The 19,929-nt window shown below is 40.2% G+C and overlaps 1 protein-coding gene across 1 annotated transcript; it reads left to right on the top strand.

The window, feature by feature from the left end:
* Positions 1–6,935: 6,935 nt before the first annotated feature.
* On the top strand, positions 6,936–19,599 carry LOC310638902 (centrosome-associated protein 350-like; the record flags this gene model as incomplete). The annotated part of the gene is made up of 7 exons (XM_083360264.1): positions 6,936–6,940; positions 7,448–7,501; positions 8,384–8,967; positions 9,602–9,715; positions 9,967–10,080; positions 17,726–17,872; positions 19,048–19,599. The coding sequence occupies 7 exons, from the start codon at positions 6,936–6,938 to the stop codon at positions 19,374–19,376; spliced, it is 1,347 nt and encodes a 448-aa protein (XP_083216390.1). The 3' UTR covers positions 19,377–19,599.
* Positions 19,600–19,929: the final 330 nt, after the last annotated feature.

Genomic DNA, 19,929 nt, shown 5'->3' with positions numbered 1-19,929 from the left:
CGTCAACCTGGAGAATCCAGCAGGCATTCAGATAGCTGAGGCAGTTCCTAAAGACTACCTGAGAAGGTGGGGGCTGTTAAACACTCCCCCCCCCCGAATTCTAATATAACATGACAGCAATTATAAATAGCAGAATAGAATTGGTCACTTCTCAAGAGATGATGGTGGCAGTTCACCTGATTAAGCCACATCAGTAACTGGGTCACATAAGAGTATATTCCAGGCTCTTTCTCCTTTATTCAAAACAACTCTTAAAGCTTTGGATTGTGACATCCTGTTTCAGGTCCTTGCCGCTCATTGCCCTGCATTCAGACCACCACCTTGACTCATGGAAATATGTTAGGAACTCTCTTGTTTTAGCCTTTTTGATTGCTTGGGCCTCTAAATGATTCCTGCTGGCAGATTGCAAACTACTCAAGTAAAAGATAGCTAAAAAATTTCTAACTCCAAGTTTTAATTACCCTCTATTAAAATATTTGTCTTATCACCACTGGTTATCTTTTCAAGATGGCAATAAAGACTCTTTGAGTTATTGTTCTGTTTTCTCTCTTACCTACCTTGCATATGACAAATGGTTTCCAAGCCACAAAAATCTTAGAATGTACAATTTCAGTGCCATGAGGTTTTGTTATTAATCTGGTAACTGGCCCAGTAATGAAATGGGCTGCTCTGTTGCCTCTGCTACAAAACCCTTGGCTGGCTCATTTGGATGAATTCATAAGCTATAGTTAAAAATAGTGTTTGAGGATCCTACCAAATTAGCAACCAACAACCCTTGCACCTGACAGTTAGAGCAGGAGTGCCACCTCCAGCTGTGTATGTGAACGACTTCAGGCTGTTGCTCAAGATTCAGAATGGAATGGAGCCATATCGGTAGGCTTAATTTCAGGAAGGCTTAATTCATGTGAAATACCAGATGATTTGCCTACAGCTATTGTCCATCTGTGCTGCAAGATCTGATCCAACTTTGCTTGCGGGTTGATAGGAGCCTGGAATGGTGATAAAGTCCTGCTTTGTTCCATCAAGAAACGTTTAGGCCAGAAATGTTGCCTTTGTGAGCCCCTGGAAGAGAAACATTATTGTCTTACGAAGAACCGATGCAGATTCGGAGAGCCTGATTTCATTTGTCTCTGAAGAAAGCTGAACCACAGACAGGTTGTCTATGCCTCTACCTCAGAGGCTAGGTCTCTTGCCTCCACATATTCATTGAAGCAATATTGCCATTCCTCTTGCCTGGGAAGCAGCACTACCCAGTCTAGATGAATTTCCCATGCTAGAAAAGGACATAGTGTCTGGCAAGCCCAAGCTATAGATTAGTTTCCAAGCCAAGACCTTGTAGTAAGTATGACTGCAGGTTTGTGGCCAGAGGAACATTGATTTAGGAGCAATCATCAGTTTCAATGACTTAATTGTACTAGAGCAGACATGTCAAACACAAGGCCCGGGGGGGTGGCGGATCCGGCCCGCAAAGTGGTTTCATGTGGCCCGTGAAGCCATCCTGGAAACAGTGAGGGAACGGCCCCTGCTGCCTTGGCCCTGGCCCAGCCCAGCTGGGAGCCAATGTACAATTTCATGATGGTTATCTATGCTGAAACACATTCAGTCTTAGCTTCACAAGGCCATCTGGAAACAGCGAGGGACCGGCCCCTGCCACGTCGGCATTGCCCCCTGGGCACACGCTGGGGAGGTATCACCCTTTGTGCGGAATGAAGAAATGCACCATCGCCTGGAAGTGGCCAGCACATGGCCCTGCCTACTTTGGGCAGGTTAGGGGCTGGGCAGCATTGCACTTCTCTTCAGATTCGTGCCACCTGGCTCAGCATCTCAGCACTGTGAGGAAAGTGCCCTGCTGCCTGCCAAAACCGGGCAGGCTGGGGGCTGGGCAGCATTGCGCAGGTAACCGACTCACACGCTGCTCATGGCATCCCCTCCCCCAGAGCCCACCAAGCCGCATATGTGAAGTAGGTGAGGGCCATGTGCTAGCCACTTTCAGGCGATGGTGCATTTCTTCATTCCTCACTAATGATGACACTTCCCTAGCTGCATTTCTTGCCTGTTTTTCTTCCTCCCTCACCTCAAATATTTTCCCACCATTCTGTAGTAAGGAAGGAAGGAAAGGAAGGAAGGAGAGGGAGGGTCTGAGGGAACTCCTGCCTTAGTCCTGCCCTGCTGCCCTTTAACCATCCCCTTGCCCCCTCCTCCAGGCCTATCCTGGGGGGTCTCCCATCCTATTGCTTTGGATACAAAGCCAGGTCTCACATGGAGAGGGATCCTCCCTCTTGACTTTGCCCTCATACCCATCATGAGCAACCTGGCTAAAGAGAACAAGCACAACAGCAGCACCCTTGAGGAGGAGGTAACTGCAGCTGGGCGCCCCCTTGGGAAAGTGGGGCTGGGCTTAGTGCCGTGGGTGCTTGATGGTTGGGCTGGGCATTTGACCTCCACGCCACCGTCTGTCTCCCCCCCCTCCCGCATGACCTGAGAGGAACAATGAGGCTCCTCCAGTGGACCATGCCTTGGCACTTGCCCTGGTCCATCTCCTTCTGTCAGAGACCCTCAGATCTGTCCCACTCCTGCCCAGGCTCCCATAGGCACCCTTGATACAAACAATGTAAAGCTGGCCATGCCCACCCAGTAGGCCACATGTACTCCAGCCACGCCCACCCAGTAGACCATGCCCACCCTGGCCACACACCCCGAGGGCAACCACAATGCTGATGCGGCCCTCAATGAAATTGAGTTTGACACCCCTGGCGTAAAGGCTGGGTGGCAGAATTAATGGGACCCAATAAAAGCTCCCAACCATCAATGGTCTCTACCCTCAACGGAGGGTCCATCAGAGTCAAGGGAATGCCAAAATGAGCCGCAAAGGCCTGGTCCATAAAATTGGTCGTGGCCCCCAAATCCACCAGCGCATGCGCCTGGATCCTCCCTGGTCGGTCAGACAAAAAGACCCGACTGTCCAAAATCAGATGGCGAGGGGGTCCAGAGTCCATGTCTGCTGTTCCTGGCGGGGGTGTAGTGCGTACCCGGCCTAGGCCGCTTTCCTTGCCGGAGGTCTTTGATGCATCTGGCTACAGTCTGAGTGCGGATGGGGTCCTCATACATGAGCCTCATGTGTTGCCAGAAGCCCTGGTAATCAGTCAACAAGGGGCTGTTCTGAGTCAATAACGGTGTGGCTCATCGGGCGGCAGAGCCAGAAAGAAAGCTGATTACAACCCCCCCCCTAGCTCGGTCATCAGGGAAACCCTCCGGCCTCATAGACATAAACAATTGGCACTGTCCCATGAAGATCGAGAACATCTCAGGCTGTCCAGAAAACTTCTCCGGCACTGCTACTGGGCATTTCCGACGGGGAGGAGGGAGTGCAGGAGCATTCAGCAGAGCGAGTTGTGCAGACAATTGGCCTACCTGCTGTTGTAGGAGTTGATTGCCTGCAGCTGCTGCTGCTGCTGTTGTTGATCCATCTTAGGTAAAAGATGGTTTGTCTGTTGGGGTGAGGAACAAGTTGTTCTGTTCCCCCCTCCCGGAGCACAGACAGACAAGCAGGCACGACTCGTAAGAGTTAATACAGGCTTTAATTAATTGCCTACTGATAAGGTCTTGGCAGCAACATAAGCTCGTTACCTCAAACTTCAGCTGAAATGAGATAACGTCCAAGCAAAGAGTTCATTAGCAGATGTACAGAAGCGTTGCCAAGAATGCAGACCAAGGTTTCAAACAAGAAGCAGAGTTCCCAAAGATGTGACCCGAAGTTGTTGAAACTATTGTTTGTCATAAAGTTCTGAGCGCAGCCACACCCCCTATATACCTTATGGGGTGTGGCTCAATGGGTGTGGCTCAATGACTCAGCTACTCCCTGAACCCTCCTTCCCAACCTACGTTGCTGCAGACGCTTGGCCCTGCGTCTTTCTCGAGGGTCTAGCCATGACTCATCTTTGCTAGACTGCTGCAGCTGTTCAAGCCCCGGCTGCTCCTCTCGGCCTCCCGATGGAGACGGAGGCCTTGCCAGAGAGGAGGCCCCCGGAGAGGGAGGCCTTGCCAGTTCCTCCCCATCATCCTCAGAGTCCTCATCCTCAGTTAAGACAGGCACAGGGGTCGGGGCCACAACAAACACACAACACTATGTGTGGAGAAAAAAAGGCACAGCACACCAACATCAAAACCTTATCCCCACTGTAAAACATGGCGGAGGGAGCATCATGGTTTGGGGCTGCTTTGCTGCCTCAGGGCCTGGACGGATTGTTGTCATTGATGGGAAAATGAATTCCAGAGTTTATCAGGACATTTTGCAGGAAAACGTACGGCCATCTGTCCGCCAACTGAAGCTCCGCAGAGGATGGGTGATGCAACAGGACAATGACCCAAAGCATACAAGTAATTCAACAAAACAATGGCTTCAACAGAACAGAATACGCCTTCTGGAGTGGCCCAGTCAGAGTCCTGACCTCCACCCGATTGAAATGCTGTGGCATGACCTTAAGAGAGCGATTCACACCAGACATCCCAAGAATATTGCTACACTGAAACAGTTTTGTGAAGAGAAGTGGTCCAAAATTACTCCAGATCGTTGTGCAGGTCTGATCTGCAACTACAGGAAACGTTTGGTTGAGGTTATTGCTGCCAAAGGAGGGTCAACCAGTTATTAAGTCCAAAGGTTCACATACTTTTTCCACCCTGCACTGTGAATGTTTCCATCTTATGTTCAATTAAAACATGACAACAGCTAATGTTTGTGTAGTATTATTTTAAGCAGACTGTGTTTTTCTATTGTGACTTACATGACGTTTAGAGCGCATTTTATGGCCAATTCATGCAAAACTCCACGTAATCCCAAAGGGTTCACATACTTTTTCTTGCAACTGTAAAAGTCTGAGCACCAAAGAATTGAGGCCTTTGAACTATGGTGCTGGAGAAGACTCCTGTGAGTCCCTTGGACTGCAAGGCGATCAAACCGGTCAACCTAGAGGAGATCAATCCTGACTGCTCTTTAGAAGGCCACATCCTGAAGCTAAAACTCAAATATTTTGGCCACCTAATGAGAAGGAAGGACTCACTGGAGAAGAGCCTAATGCTGGGAAAGATTGAGGGCAATAGAAGAAGGGGACGACAGAGAATGAGGTGGCTGGATGGAGTCACTGAAGCAGTAGGCGTGAGCTTAAATGGACTCCAGAAGATGGTAGAGGACAGGAAGGCCTGGAGGAACGTTGTCCATAGGGTCGCGATGGGTCGGACACGACTTCGCAGCTAACAACAAAGCTTCCGTTAGTGGTTCACAAATATATTACTATTTTTTACTAGTTTCATTTTTAACTAAGGTTTTAAAAACCAAAAAAATTTAAAACAAATTTAATTTTTTAATATAAAGATTATAAATAACGTTCAGTCCTGGGGCTCTTTCAGTTACCACGCTAATTAAACTGGGCCAGCGTAAAAATCTTTCACCAAGACATGAATGTGACTAGGAAATTTCTCTATTGCTCCCAATTCTGTCTAAGTGAACTTATCCCAAACTTGTCATGTTGTTTTTAAAACCCAGAAATGTTATAAATTTGAGAGAAAATCATAAGACTAGAAGTTTTCTACTGGAACCCTCTTCAGAAGAATTTATAATTATCTACCATGATTAACAAAGCTACTCTATCACAGCAAAATTCATTGCAAATAAAAATTAAAAATAGAAAACCACATTCAAGCCTCAGTTGAAAGTGACTAGGTCTCTTAAGTATTTGGTTCAGATGTTTCCTACCATTGTTTCAAAAACTTTAATTGTAGCTGGAAATAAATGAAATTCCACAAACCCCCCTTCCAAGTTCTTTCATCTTTGAAATTTTACTTTTAGCTATTATAATATTGCTAGCACTGATTTGTGTTTGTATGTGTTTCATTGATGCATTATTAAAAATAAACAGGAAGAAGGAATAGCGTCATACTTTGTCATTACAGGTAGTTCTCATTTAATGAACATAATTGAGATTGACAGCTACAGTGCTAAGCAAAGTGATCACTAAGTGTGCTTTCCAGCTAGAAAGAGACAAACTTTTTGATGTTTAGAAAAACGAACAACTTACTCTGTTGTCTGACAAAGAAGAGATTGCCTATAGCAGTGATGGCGAACCTTTTAGAGATCAAGTGCCCAAACTGCAACCCAAAACCCACTTATATGTCGTCGGGTGCCGGGTGGGTGTGGCTGGGCGTGGCCCATTGGCTGGGCGTGGCTGCGGTGGTAACGGCAGACTGGGTGGGACTAAAAAGTTTAATCAATCAATTCCAACTTTGTGCGATCTTTTTTTTTCTGGTGAGAAGTTGAAATTGATTGAACCTCTTTTTTTTTCACACGGCAGTGGAGGCCGAAATCAAAAAGGTTTTATAAAACTTAGCTGAAGGCCTAGTACTGGGGCGATGGCATGTGTGCCCACAGAGAGAGCTCTGTGTGCCACCTGTGGCATGTGTGGCATACGTTTACCACCACGGGCCTATAGAAATAACTTGTTTCTCCCTACACTCGCACACACAGCAGACAGAGTACTTGCGCAAATGGAGCTATGCGCACCAGCTGTTTGCGTGAAACCATCCCCTCTCCCCCTCGCCCACCGTTGCCGATGGTCTGCAAAGCCAGAAAGGTTGAAGACCATTGCTCCAGTCCTGAGCTCCTGCATGATTGCATTGGTTTTGATATGTAGAAGAGCAAACATATCTCTTGCAATCTCTTCCTCTCCAATCACTGTAGAAGGGGGGAAATAAACATAAGTCAACCATAGGCACAGGACAATATGTACTGACTATAATAGAGATCATCATGTGACTGACGTTGTAAATGGTTGTAAATTAGTTGTAAAGTTATTTTTTCAGAAACATCAGAACTTTGAATAGTTGCTAACTAAGTGGTAAGTAAGAAAGCACTACCTGTCCTTTGATTATCGTGTTTCAATGCGATGAGGTAAGAGTATGGAAGTGCAAAACAATTGAAACTGAGTAGAGTCCAAACTTCTGGACAAATGTAGAGTAAAGCATAGAGCAGCATTTTAAATTTAAATATGTCTTTTAAGTTCCAGACACTGCTAAATTTGAAAGCAGTGTTTTGCACACTGGAAACAGTGTTCCCGCTACCACAAACTTCTAGTAGTCACAATATATATAGCATAATAACTTATCCTTTATTGTGTAACTGTCTTGTTTGTAATTTCATGAAAAGTCTCAAATTTGTGCGTGTAGTTGTGTATAATTAATGCAGCTCTTTTATCTATTACCTTTCAGTGGGTATTTGCAAGCTTGAAATTATATTGAAAGTCTATCTAATGTTAATTTTTACCATAGTTCTTGACTTCCTATTGAATCGTTAGAGATGCATGAAAGACGTCTTGATTTTTGTTGCAGAGTGCAGGTTTTCCAGTCAAAACAAGGAAAGTTGTTTCTGCAAGCCTCTTCGTGTTACCGCTTTGGATAGCAATGTGAGTACGAATGGACATGTGGAATTTCGTCAGCCCCTGGCTTCTTTCAGGTGAGTTTGATTAGCTTTGTCATTTTACTATTGCAGGGATTATAGAAGTAAACTGTAAGCATAATTATTTACTGTTTTTGAAGAACTTAACACACATTGATAACGATTTCTGTTTCACCTTGAGAAGACAATGTTTTTACCAAGTTACCATGATACTAGCTGCATTGTAAAGACAGTAATCACCTCTATTCTAAGAGTGATGGAAAGGCGTTAATGATTCTTGGGAGAGAAAAAATATACTAAGTGAGGAAATTATCCTACTTGAACCTTTTGATGCTATTTTATCCGGGAGAACAATGCAGTTCATGAAATAAGGTTTTTTTTCCTGTATCATATCCCCTGCCTTTCTATAGCAAAGACTAGGGTGCTTTCCCCTCCCCTCTGGTTTGGTGGAAGCAAGTCCCATGTATCACATTCCCTCTATGTTCTTATGGGAAAGTGAGGGAGCATTCTTGTTTTAGCTCATTATATGGGAAAAGAGATGTGCTTAGTAGGTCTACATGAACTGCAATATCATGACTATTAAGGAAGTTACTATGCTGTTTCATACTGTTGACCTAGAAAGGTTACTGAAGGGGACTTTTTGGTTTGGCTTTTTATAGCCAAGATCCTTTGGATATCTGATAGTGAAAATGCCAATCCATGTTTCTGTGTTCGTGAAATCTTGGAACTGGAGAGGAAAAAGGAATTATTATCTTGCTTAGAATTATAGTTTCAAAATGAAAAGGCCTGGATGACAGGACATTCTCAATGACAGGAGAAAAAAAGATTTTCAAATTGCTTATTTCTTTCTCTCAAGTTCAAAGTTGTTTTTGTTTTATGACTAACATAGGTTTGTTAGAGTTCTTGTTTTCATTTTAATGTTTAATGTGCTTCTGTTAGAGATTCTCAGTGGTCACCATCTTACAAAACCTCTTGCCGATTGGCCAGACGTCTGAAGTATAAAGAAGCAGGGAATAAAGCAGAAGGAATTGGTATGATCTATGATAAAGGAGAACCAGATTTGCATGGCAGAGATTTGAAAAGCTCATCTTCTACAGATGAAACTGTTGTTCGCTATTTGAATGACCATCCAGCAATTAACGCTTTGCAAAGTTCAGATGTGGTGAATCCTACAAAATTAGAAGAAAAACGTGAGGAATCCAAAGGCGATGAGTATACAAAAATATCTCCAAGTTCATTAATCCAAAATGAACTAAAAGAATTACAATTGGTAGAATCTTCTTCTTCTGCCAGTACCTCAAGAGCCCGTAGATTAGATATTTTAAAGCAGCATCAGCATGATGATAAACTGGAAAAACTGAAAGAACGAATTAGAAAGCGATGGGAGTGTCCAGAAGAACTGACTAACAGAGGACATGATCCTGAGTATTCTGATCATCCTATAACTGTTGCAGCTCCTGAAAATATAGTGACTCCTAAAGTCAGAAAAGTGGCAACAGCACCAATGGCTCCCTCCTATAAAGGTACATAGTTTCTAAAGAAAATGTATATATGGGAAAAAATCTCTGGGTTGTGTAATAAGATTTCCACTGTTCCCTTCTCGGGATCAATTAAAAACCCACCTAACATTATTTCAAAATTAAAGTTTTTAATTTTTTTTCTACCTTCCAAACTTTAATCTGTTGTCTAACATCATATATTTTCTCCTCTTTTTTGTCAATAATATATTGTGACAAACTCTTTGTGAATAGTATTTGTTGTTGAATTATATGCAGGGTTTTTTTTAATGTGTACTACTTCACCTAGAAAACGTTTTCCGGAATTGGTAGCTGAACATGGAACTGGTAACAAATAATTGGCTACAAATGGACCACAGATGTATAATATAGTGGTTGTATTCTAATGGTTTTGTAAAGATTTGTTAATTGTGTGCATAAGGATTGGGAATTTATACTTCATTTTGTTTTTTATCTTTGTTTTTAATATTGAATGTTTTTAGACAGAAACTTCTCAGCTACTTTCAGGTAGTAGAGACTTGAAATCTAAATAGCTTTGTATTTGATAACCAATATATCAGATGCGCAAGATAAAACTAACTTCCTCAATAGAACGTCATGAGTATTTTAATCTGCTAAAGTTAAGTGTTTGTTCTTTTAGGTTTCAATCTATCAGAAGCCAAAATTCGTACTCCTGATGGAAAGGTATGGTGTGAAGAGGAATTTCTGAACCTCAGTAGAGAGTTATGTCGAGATTTAGAATTCCAGTTGGCAGGTAAATAGCCAGAGTAATTTTGTGAGTATTTACATGAAAAGCAGTGCTTAACCCATGAGCCTGTAATTAATACTTTGAAGCCCTGTTTCTCAGAATTCCTATACATATAAAGAAAAAAATTCTTTAACTTAATTCATACCTTGTTTCAATGAGTTCTGATTTGCAAATTAATAATAGTTGCTATAATATCCTCCTGTAGTTTTGATGGGAGTTTCCTTGATGCACTAATGGTTCTTCAACACATTTTTCAGAAGAGGATTTGCCTGCAATAAAGATACCTACTGAAAGAAAAGAGAAAAAAGGACACAAACCAGTGCGGAAAACCCAGAAGATTGCCCAACTCTCAAGTCCTGATTTTAAATCAGGTGCATTTTATTGTAATTTTTTGTTTAAATATTGTGAGCTACCAAGAGTCATTGACAGTCAGGTGGCATGCAAGTTTTATCATTCATTCATTCATTCATGACTGACTGACTGACAATCATCAGCATTGGCTTGTTATACTTTTCAAATAATGTACATGAGAGCTGCTTCCACGTGTCTGAGGACTACAGTCATATTCTCTCACTATCCTCATGCTTGCTTACTGTTTCCTCAAATATGACATATTAATAGCATGTGTCATGTTAACCAAGCATTGCAGATACATGACCCTATGCTAAGGTGAAGATCTTAAGTTTCACTGCAAGAGTTCTGTAGATTTTCTCAGTATTACTCTCTGTAGAACACATTAAAGGATATAAAGAGAGACTAAGCAAAGTAAGCAAAGATTAAAGGCAAGGATAGCTTTAATTTAAGAATGCAAGAAATTATTATTGTTATTATTAAATTTAAAATACAAAGATAAAAAAAATAATGCTAACAAAAAAAATGCCGTGACCTGAAGACCTGGTTGTTCCAATAAGCGGGTCTGGACTGACTACGATTTTTAATTAGGCTTTTTACTGGGTTAAATTGTCTCGTAATTATTGTATCTATTGTTTAATTCTTTTTTAAATTTTTTACTCTATGTTTTTTAATTTTTATTGTTGTGAGCCGCCCTGAGTCCTCAGGGAGAAGGGCGGCATATAAATTTAATCAAATAAAATAAAATCAAAAAAAGGGAGAAGGGGGAAAAAAGTTACACAAGAAAATATTTCTCCCGATCACTTCCGGTAGCGCTGCCGCGCCGAATAGCGGCGTTTTGAAGCCGCCCGATCCTGGGAAGCGTCAAAGCGCTCGGAGGCAGCAAAAATCAGCTGTGCCGCGGCGCTGGAACTTCTCCCTCGGGAGTAGAGGGAGAGGCGAGCCTGCCTGGGTAGAGGTAGAGCTCCCTTGTGATTCTCCCAAGTAGTTTGGGGGATAACAGGGTGAGCCCCCTCAGAGCCCAGGCTTTCTCCGCTCTCAGGACGTTTTCGCTCCAAAAGGAGTGGAACCAGACGCGACAACTGCACCTGCTGCTTAGGATGGGACTGTGAGTATTTTGTTTCTTTGAGAAGCAGGCAGAGCAAAGCAGGAAGATCTGAATTTTCAAGTTGGATTTTAACTTTAACTCAGATTCATTATCTTCTTCAAGTTTTAAGTTTGAAATGGAGTAAAAATGGCGCTGGAATGTTTCTTTCCTGTGTGAAGTGACTGCGTTGGAAAACTGTTATATTTTGCTACATAGCAAGAGATACAATTTGCAACTGACTTTACCCAGTACCGGATTTGGTTTATTGAACTTTGGGAAAAATTTTATTTTTCCTTTCCTTTCCCTTCTTTTTTTTTCTTTTTTTCTCTCCTTTTTTATGAATTTTGATTCTGCTGGGTGAAAGAGGAAATCGAAACCTAAGAGATGGCTGCGAGACGTGGGGGAGGGCCTCCAATTTCTAAGAATGTTATTTCTTCACCTTTACCACAAGCTGTAGGGCAGACTTTGATGAAACCTACAGTACAACCACCCTCCCCCCCACCTCCTGCATTTACACTGACAGACATTCAGCGAGTTGTGATGCAGTCAAGACAAGTTTTGCAGCAGGAAATAAAGGAAACAAGGGAAGAATTTGTTAACCAAAACAACCAGATGAGGGAAGATATAGTGCTTGCACTCCAGGGTTTGGCTGCACATATAGAACGCCTGGATGTTCGTGTGGACTCAGTTATGGAGTATGTGGAGAATTTGGAAAACAAAATCTTGGATGCTGAACAGAAGATTGACAGAGCAGAGGCTAAGATTGACAGAACAGAGGACGAAGTTACTATATCACAATATAAGAACATGGAGTTTGCTTTGCGTATCACAGGCCTTAAAGAGAACCCTAAAGAAGATTTGGAATGGGAAGTAGCACGAGCAGTGGCTCCTGTTTTGAAATGTGAACCTGAAGAACTACTTAAAGAAATGGATAAGACATTTAGGGTTAACTCCTGGATTGCTAGGCAAAAAAATTTACCTAGAGATGTAGTGATTTATTTTTCCAGGAGATTAACCAGAAATTCTATTATCCAGGCTTTTTATCGGGAAAAATTTCAAATTGCAGGCCAAGACATTATGATTTTAAAGGAGATACCTCCAAAAATTCTTAGAAAAAGGAAAGATTTTGCCTTTCTGTCCGATGAGCTTAAGAAGCGACAAATCCAGTTCAGATGGGAAATACCTAATGGAATTGTGGTAAATTACGCAGGGACCAGATACAGATTGGATACAATTTTAAAAGCAAAAGATTTCTACACTAAGGTCCTGAAAGCAGGCTCACCACCGTCTCCTTGAATCAAAAGAACAGAAGCAAGACAAGAAGATAAACAATTGAGTGAAGGGGCAATGTCATTGCCTCTTGAGGAGATGTGGCAGGCGGAGGTTACGGAGCAGAGTTTGGCATTAAAGGAAGACCCAAAAGAACAGAGGATGACAAGAGCTACATATAAGCGTATGGAAAAAGAGCAAAAACAAAAGCCTGTACCTGGTCCAACTACACAAGATGCGGCTGTCTCAGAGCCTGTGGGAGGAGCACGTCCGAAGAGAGCAACAGCTGATCTTCGGGCCATGTTCCAAACGCTCATGGTCACCAGAGATGGTGAAGTTTCTGACATGGAATGTTAATGGCTTAAATTCACCACAGAAAAGAAAGAAAGTATTTTTTTATCTGAAACAACATAAAAATGTCATTGTTTGCTTGCAAGAAACACATATTGCATTAAAAGACCAAAAGTATCTGATTAATTCCCAATTGGGAACACATTTTGCATCCTTTGCTCCGGACAAGAAGGCTGGAGTGGCCATTTATTTAAGAAGAGACTTTTCGGCAAGATTGATATGAATCGGATAAACAAGGGAGATATGTTAGTATTGAATTAATACTACAAGGAAAGAAAGTTCTTCTTATTGGATTATATGCTCCAAATCAACAACAGCAAAAATCCTTCAAATTTTTACATCAGAGACTAATCGAATTGGATTATAAATCTGTTATTATGATGGGGGACTGGAATGGAGTTTTGGTGCCATCTGAAGACAAGAAGGGATCCTCCAAAAACTTTTTTAATTCAAAATTGCCTAAAGCTTTTTTTGATTTGAAGGAAGATCTGGAATTAAGAGATGTATGGCGGGAAAGGAATATGAGAGACAGAGATTTTACCTTTTTTTCGGATAGACATAAATCTTTCTCCAGGATTGACTTTATTTTGATTACTACTGATCTTTTTTCTTCGGTTAAGAACGTTAAGATTTTTCCTAGGACAATGTCTGATCATTGTCCTGTTTGGTTGGAATTTTTTTGCTGAAGATGGTAGTAGAAGATCCTGGAGGCTGAATGAGAATTTATTTACAAATGACTTGTTCTTGCAGAAATGTAGAGAACATATGAAAGAATTTTTTGTTACAAATATGCATAAAGGTACATCGATGGAAATGGTTTGGGATACTAGTAAAGCTTATATGAGGGGTTTTGATTTATATGAACAATGCTTATAGGCGTAAACAAATGCAAAAACGTTTAGATCTTGAGGAAGAGATTAAATCTAAGGAGAAAAAGCTTATTTTGAATCCATTGGATAATAATTTAAGGATTTCAATACATTTACTGAAAGAACAATTTAATATGCTACTGGCTGATCAAGTAGCAACTAATTTGCGCTATGCTAAACATAATACTTTTTGTAATGCTAATAAGCCTGGTAGATGGTTGGCTTATCAATTAAGGAAGAAACAGAAATCACGTACTATAGATAAAATAGAATATAAAGGAAAAGAAGTCTACCAACAAAATTTGATTAAGAGGAGTTTTGTAGATTTTTATTCAAAATTATATTCTAAAGAAAATATACAAGCTTTAGATATAGACAAGTATTTACAGGGAGCTCATTTTCCGAGACTCTCAAAAGAACAACAACTTGAGATGAATTGCCCAATTACATCAGAAGAAATTTCTTGAGCTATTAAACAGTTGAAATAGGGCAAGGCTCCGGGAACAGATGGATTAACAGCAATTTACTATAAAAAGTTGTTGCTCGAAATGATTGAACCCTTAAAGATTTTGTTTAATGAAATTCAGACTGGAAGTGCAGTTCCTCCATCATGGAGGACAGCTTTTGTATCATTGATTCCAAAGGAGGATCAAGACCTTACTCAACCTAAAAATTATAGACCTATATCGCTTTTGAATACAGATTATAAGATTTTTGCTAAAGTATTGGCTAATAGATTAATGCAAGTTTTGAAACAAATGATTCATAGTGATCAATTGGGATTTATATCTGGGAGGTATATGAAATATAATGTAAGACAAATTGTAAACTTGCTTGAATATTTGGATAAGAACAACCAAGTCTCCGCAGCATTGATATTTTTGGATGCAGAGAAAGCCTTTGACCAATTGAATTGGCAATTTTTATTGAGAGTTGTTGAGGAGATGAATTTTGGAGAAGGTTTTTTACATGCTATTAAAGCTATATATCAACAACAAACTGCACAAATTATAGTTAATGGGGGGCTAACAGAGACCTTTAAAATTGAAAAAGGTACAAGACAGGGATGCCCCCTATCACCATTATTGTTTGTTTTAACATTAGAGATTTTATTAATTAAAATTCGAGAGTCCTCTATGATAAAGGGAATTAAAATAAAACAAAATGATTATAGATTGAGAGCTTTTGCTGATGACTTGGTTGTGACAGTATCTCAACCGTTGCAGTCGGTTATAGACTTGATGGAAATTATAACTCAGTATGGTAAGGTTTCTGGGTTCAAGGTGAATAGTAATAAGACTAAGATATTATCTAAGAATTTATCTATGAGTGAAAAGCATATGTTATCTAAATTAACAGGTTTTGAAATAGTCAAAAAGGTTAAATATTTAGGAGTATATATTGCAGCTTCAAATGTAAAATTGTATAAGAATAATTATGAAACACTATGGTTGAAGGTACAAAGGGATTTACATAATTGGAAAAAATTACAATTATCATTACTGGGAAGAATTGCAGTTGTTAAAATGAATGTTCTGCCAAAGTTTCTCTTTTTGTTTCAAATGATACCTATATTGAAAAAGGATGCCAACCTTGATGGCAGAAGGGTATTAATAAATTTATTTGGGCGGGGGGAAAACCAAGAGTTAAATTTAAGATTTTACAAGATGCTAGGGAAAGAGGGGGACTCAAGGCGCCGAATTTGAAATTGTATTATGATGCGGTTGCCTTGACGTGGGTTAGTGATTGGCTTAATTTAACTAATAAGAGAATACTTCATCTTGAGGGTTGGGATTTGGTATATGGATGGCATGCATATTTGCTTTACGATAAGAAGGTGGACAGGGCTTTTAAATCCCATATTCTTAGAACTGCTTTATTGCGTGTCTGGAAAAAGTATTATTATAAGTTAAATTATAAAATACCGATTTGGGGAATTCCTGGACACGCGATAGAGGGCGTATCTATGAGTGTTGTTGTGATTCAGGGTCAGCCTGTGGGTTCGGCAGTTGGGTCGGACGACTCAGAGGAGGAGGGGGGTGTTGAAGACCTTGCTGAGGGGGTTGAAGATCTTGCTGATGATAGCCCTCAGCCAGGCCCCTCCCACTTGGTCACCACGGAGACCCAGCTGTGTGAGCCTGACAGTGTGGATGAAGATGACCCACAGCTGGCCCTGTTCAAGGATGCCCGACGCAGGAGGCAGTCAATTAGGAGTAAACAGAGGAAGGCAATGGGGCTTCTCGGAAGGAGGCAGAGAGAAGCCACGCCCTGAACTCTATATAAGGAGAATGTCTGGGAGGGCTGGTTTGCTGAAGGCAACCGCTCAGATGGTTCATGTTTCTTAAAGCTCCTGTTTCTTGGTTCATGTCTTGTTTGTTTTTGTAGCTATAAATTTGGCAGGCGTAATTCCAGCCTCTTGCCGGTTGTAAAGGGGTTGTCCTTGCCTTTTCTGCAGGGCCGGTAGCAGGCTGGTACAGAACAATGGGAGTGAGTTTGGATATGGTTTCTTATAAGGAATTACTTAGATTGCAAGGCAATGATTGGCAACTTAAATCATTCGATGAGTTAAGACAAGAAAACATAAGTTACTCAATATACCCAATTGAAAGCTAGGTGGAAGTTAGATCAAAAGGTTGGCATCACAATTATAGATCAAAATTTAGTAAAACAAATTAGAGATTTAAATTGTGCACATATAAAGAGGATATATAATGCTTTAATTGAATTGGATTCGGAAACGGAATTAGTTAAAGATTGTATGATAAAGTGGGCACAAAACATTCAGGAACCAATTTCGTTGGACACCTGGGAGATAATTTGGGTCAGAAATGTTAAATTTACTCAGGCTCAAAACTTAAGAGAAAATTTTTATAAAATGTTTTATAGATGGCATCTGGATCCCAAGAAGTTGTCTAACATGTATCCTAATTTACAGTCTAAATGTTGGAGATGTGGTAGTTTAGAAGCCACCTATTTTCATATGTGGTGGACTGGTAGAAATATAAAAGCTTTTTGGATTAAAATTTGGTGGAACATTCAAAAGATTTTTAAGAGAAAGATAAAGTTTTCTCCGCAAGGTATTGTTGTAGATTGTGATGTTAAACAAACTAATTTGATGTTGAATATGATAACAGCAGCACGGTTACTGGTGGGACAATATTGGAAGAAGGATAGTTTGCCTACTATAGAAGAATGGGTGTTTAAAGTTTCGAATCTTGCAGAAATGTCTAAGATTTCTGCTTACTTGAAAGATCATTCACAGGAAAGATATATTTCAGTTTGGAGGAGATGGATAGATTATGTTCAGAATAAATATGGGACTAAAAAGTTCCATTTAGCTTATGAGTAGATTTTAGAGGGATATTGTTATTGGTACTTTGTATGTAGTTATGTTAAAGGGGAGTTAAAGCACATTATGAATTTGGTTAATTGTATATTATGCATAATTCTTATTTAGAATATGATTATTATAACTATAATCCTGTATTTAGCTCTGGGAAGTGGGGGGGGGGAAGTGGGCGGGTTTGGGGTGGGGGGGATTTGGGGATATATTGTAAAATCTTGTTGTAAAACTCTTTAATAAAAAAAAAGAAAATATTTCTCCCTTCATCAAGACAAGTACAAACAATTTCAGCAAGTTATCACCTTTCAGCCAAAGGTTTGCAAACAATTTCAGCCAAAAATCTGTTCATCTCATATCTCCTCTTTTATCATTTGCTAATAAAGCCTTGTTCTGTGGTCTCCTCATGGGGCCCACTGTAAGGAGCTCTTGTTCTAGAGGGGGATTTGAGGAGCTGATCCATTCACTGGCTTCTCTTTCTGCCACGGTCATCAGCTCTGCTCTCTGTGGAGACGCATTCCGTCCACCACTGCTTCCCCGGACGTCGGTAACGTTAGTTCAATAAAAACCCATGAAGAAGGAACTCTGGGAGAATAGTAAAAGAGTGCTACTAGCCAAGTAATTTCAGGTGGTGATGTCATTCTGTGTATTTCCTTTTCTTGCCACTTCTATCCATGTATTTGCCTTGAAAGATAGAGTAGTGGTGTGTTTTTCAATAAGAAATGTTAAAAAAAAATTTCTTGGTTTAGATGGTGCCAACACAATAAGTACAACATCCTGGCGAGCTGGACAAAGACTAGCAAAGAAAATACTGGGTCGAGTGCCTAAACTAGAGCAGCCAAACACTCAGATATTGTCTAGTGACAGGAGTGAAAAAGATAAATCTGTGAAATCTGGTAAGTTAAATATATTTCTCTCTCTCTCTCTTTCTCTCTCTCTCTCTCTCTCTCTCTCTCTCTCTCTCTCTGCGTGTGTGTATGTGTGTGTGTGTGTGTGTGTGTGTGTGTGTGTGTGTGTGTGTGAGAGAGAGAGAGAGAGAGAGAGAGAGAGAGAGAGAATTTTTCATGCCAATGAATACAGTGAACAAAATGGAACTAATTCTGAACAATTATTCTTTAGATCATATTGCACACAGAATTCTTTAAATCACAAAATTAAAAAAAGTGGTAGCTTCACTTTAAAGGCTGAATGAATACCGTACGGCAGGGGTCCCCAACCCCCAGAGTGAGGCCCAGTACTGAGCCACAGCCTGTTGGGAACTGGGCCAGACAAATGGCATGCAAGTGCACGCAGCTGCATTTGCGCAAGCAGTGCATATGAAACCATCCCCTCTCCCTGGAGCAAAAAAGATTGGGGACTATTGTTGTACAGCACAGAATTACTAATTCATTCCTTTTTTAAAAGACACAAAATGGTAAATGTAAATAAAACTTAAGATTTACCATGCTTGACCACCCAGCAATATTTCGTGAAATATTTTGCTACCAATAAAAGAATTTTCAAGGAAAAAAATGTAAGAATTTTTATCATTTTTAGATGAAGGCAGTTGTCAAGTATTTTTTCTATTCCTAAAATAAATTATTCCATTGCTGATCACACCCAGTTTTGCAAAATTGTAATTTTGTAAGAGAAGCTGTATTGTAGAGCCTATATACAGTCTGATTATGCTATAAATAATTTCTGTAATATAGCAAACTCTCATGGATGTTCCAGTTGAAAATCTGAGAACATGAAAATTATAGCTATAACTAATTCTCTCGTTACCAGTTTCCAAAGTTCTATATATTCTTTTTCAGATAATGGTTAAAAAAAAATTACATTGCAGTTGCATATTATTTTATTACCCAACATTAATTCCAACCTTTTAAAAGCAATTTTTCCTTCTGTATTAAAGAATGTAGTTTCTGGATAAAGTGTTCAAATCTCGTAAAATAAGATAGATTAAAAAATAATGCCCATCAAATAATGTTCCACATACTGGATATTGAGATGAATGTGCTAATTTGAATCTTAGTTACTTGCTAATGTTAAATTCTGATCTTTTCCCTCCGCTTCCCTCTACTATCCTCAGCTCAAATAACAGAAACCGACTGCAATGTGCCCGTGGATGTAACACTGCTCACAAAATGTCCTGAGCTTTCATGGAGCAAAATAAGAGCAAAGAACCTGAAGAAAAAAGATGTTGCTCCTCACAATGGGGGACTAGGAAATGATCGTGTAAACAAGGATTTCTTGCCAGTAGAAATCCGTGGGATTCTTGATGATCTGCAACTGGATTCTGTAGTTCAGGATTCAGAGAAGAGGAATGAAGAATGTCAGAATCAGGAATCAGAAGCATCTCCCTTTTCTAGAAGTCACAGTCCAAGCAAAAAAAAAATCAGACAAAGTTCCCATCAGTGAAGACACTCAGTTTATCTTAAAGAAACGCCACTATGATGCAGATGAAGTGCGCCAGTATATTGCGAGACAGCAAGAGGCTAGGAAGAAGAGACAAAGTGAAGAAAAGAAAGCACAAAAAGAGGCAACAGAGCAAAAAAATAAAAGACTCAAGGAACTTTACAAGAAACAAAAAGAAGCTGTTGCCAGTAAAACAAAGACAACGTCAACATCTGAACCGGTCACTAAACAGTTACAAGAAACTTATTCTAAATTGTTCTTGGAACAAACATTGCTGGAGAATCCAGCACTCTCTGTGCAAGAAGTTCAGGTATTTTGATAAGAGTTGGAATAGTTTCTGTATTTTTTCCATGTTACTTTTAAAAAAATGCATACAATAAGCAGAAATAGCTGTTATTTATTCATTTGTTGCATTTGTTCATTTGTTGCATTCATTTGTTGCCCTTTCCTTGATATTAATGCCTGGGTACTTTTTTTGAGATCTGAAGGTGAGTTATATCACATTAGGTAGGGTTTAGGTTTTATCCCCTTAATACTATTAAACTTGTTGAGGTAA

This window comes from Vipera ursinii, assembly GCF_947247035.1.
Source record: "Vipera ursinii genome assembly, chromosome: 3".
NCBI classification, from domain to species: domain Eukaryota; kingdom Metazoa; phylum Chordata; class Lepidosauria; order Squamata; family Viperidae; genus Vipera; species Vipera ursinii.
Note: the sequence above shows the minus strand (reverse complement) of the source record. Positions and strands in the feature narration are given on the sequence as shown.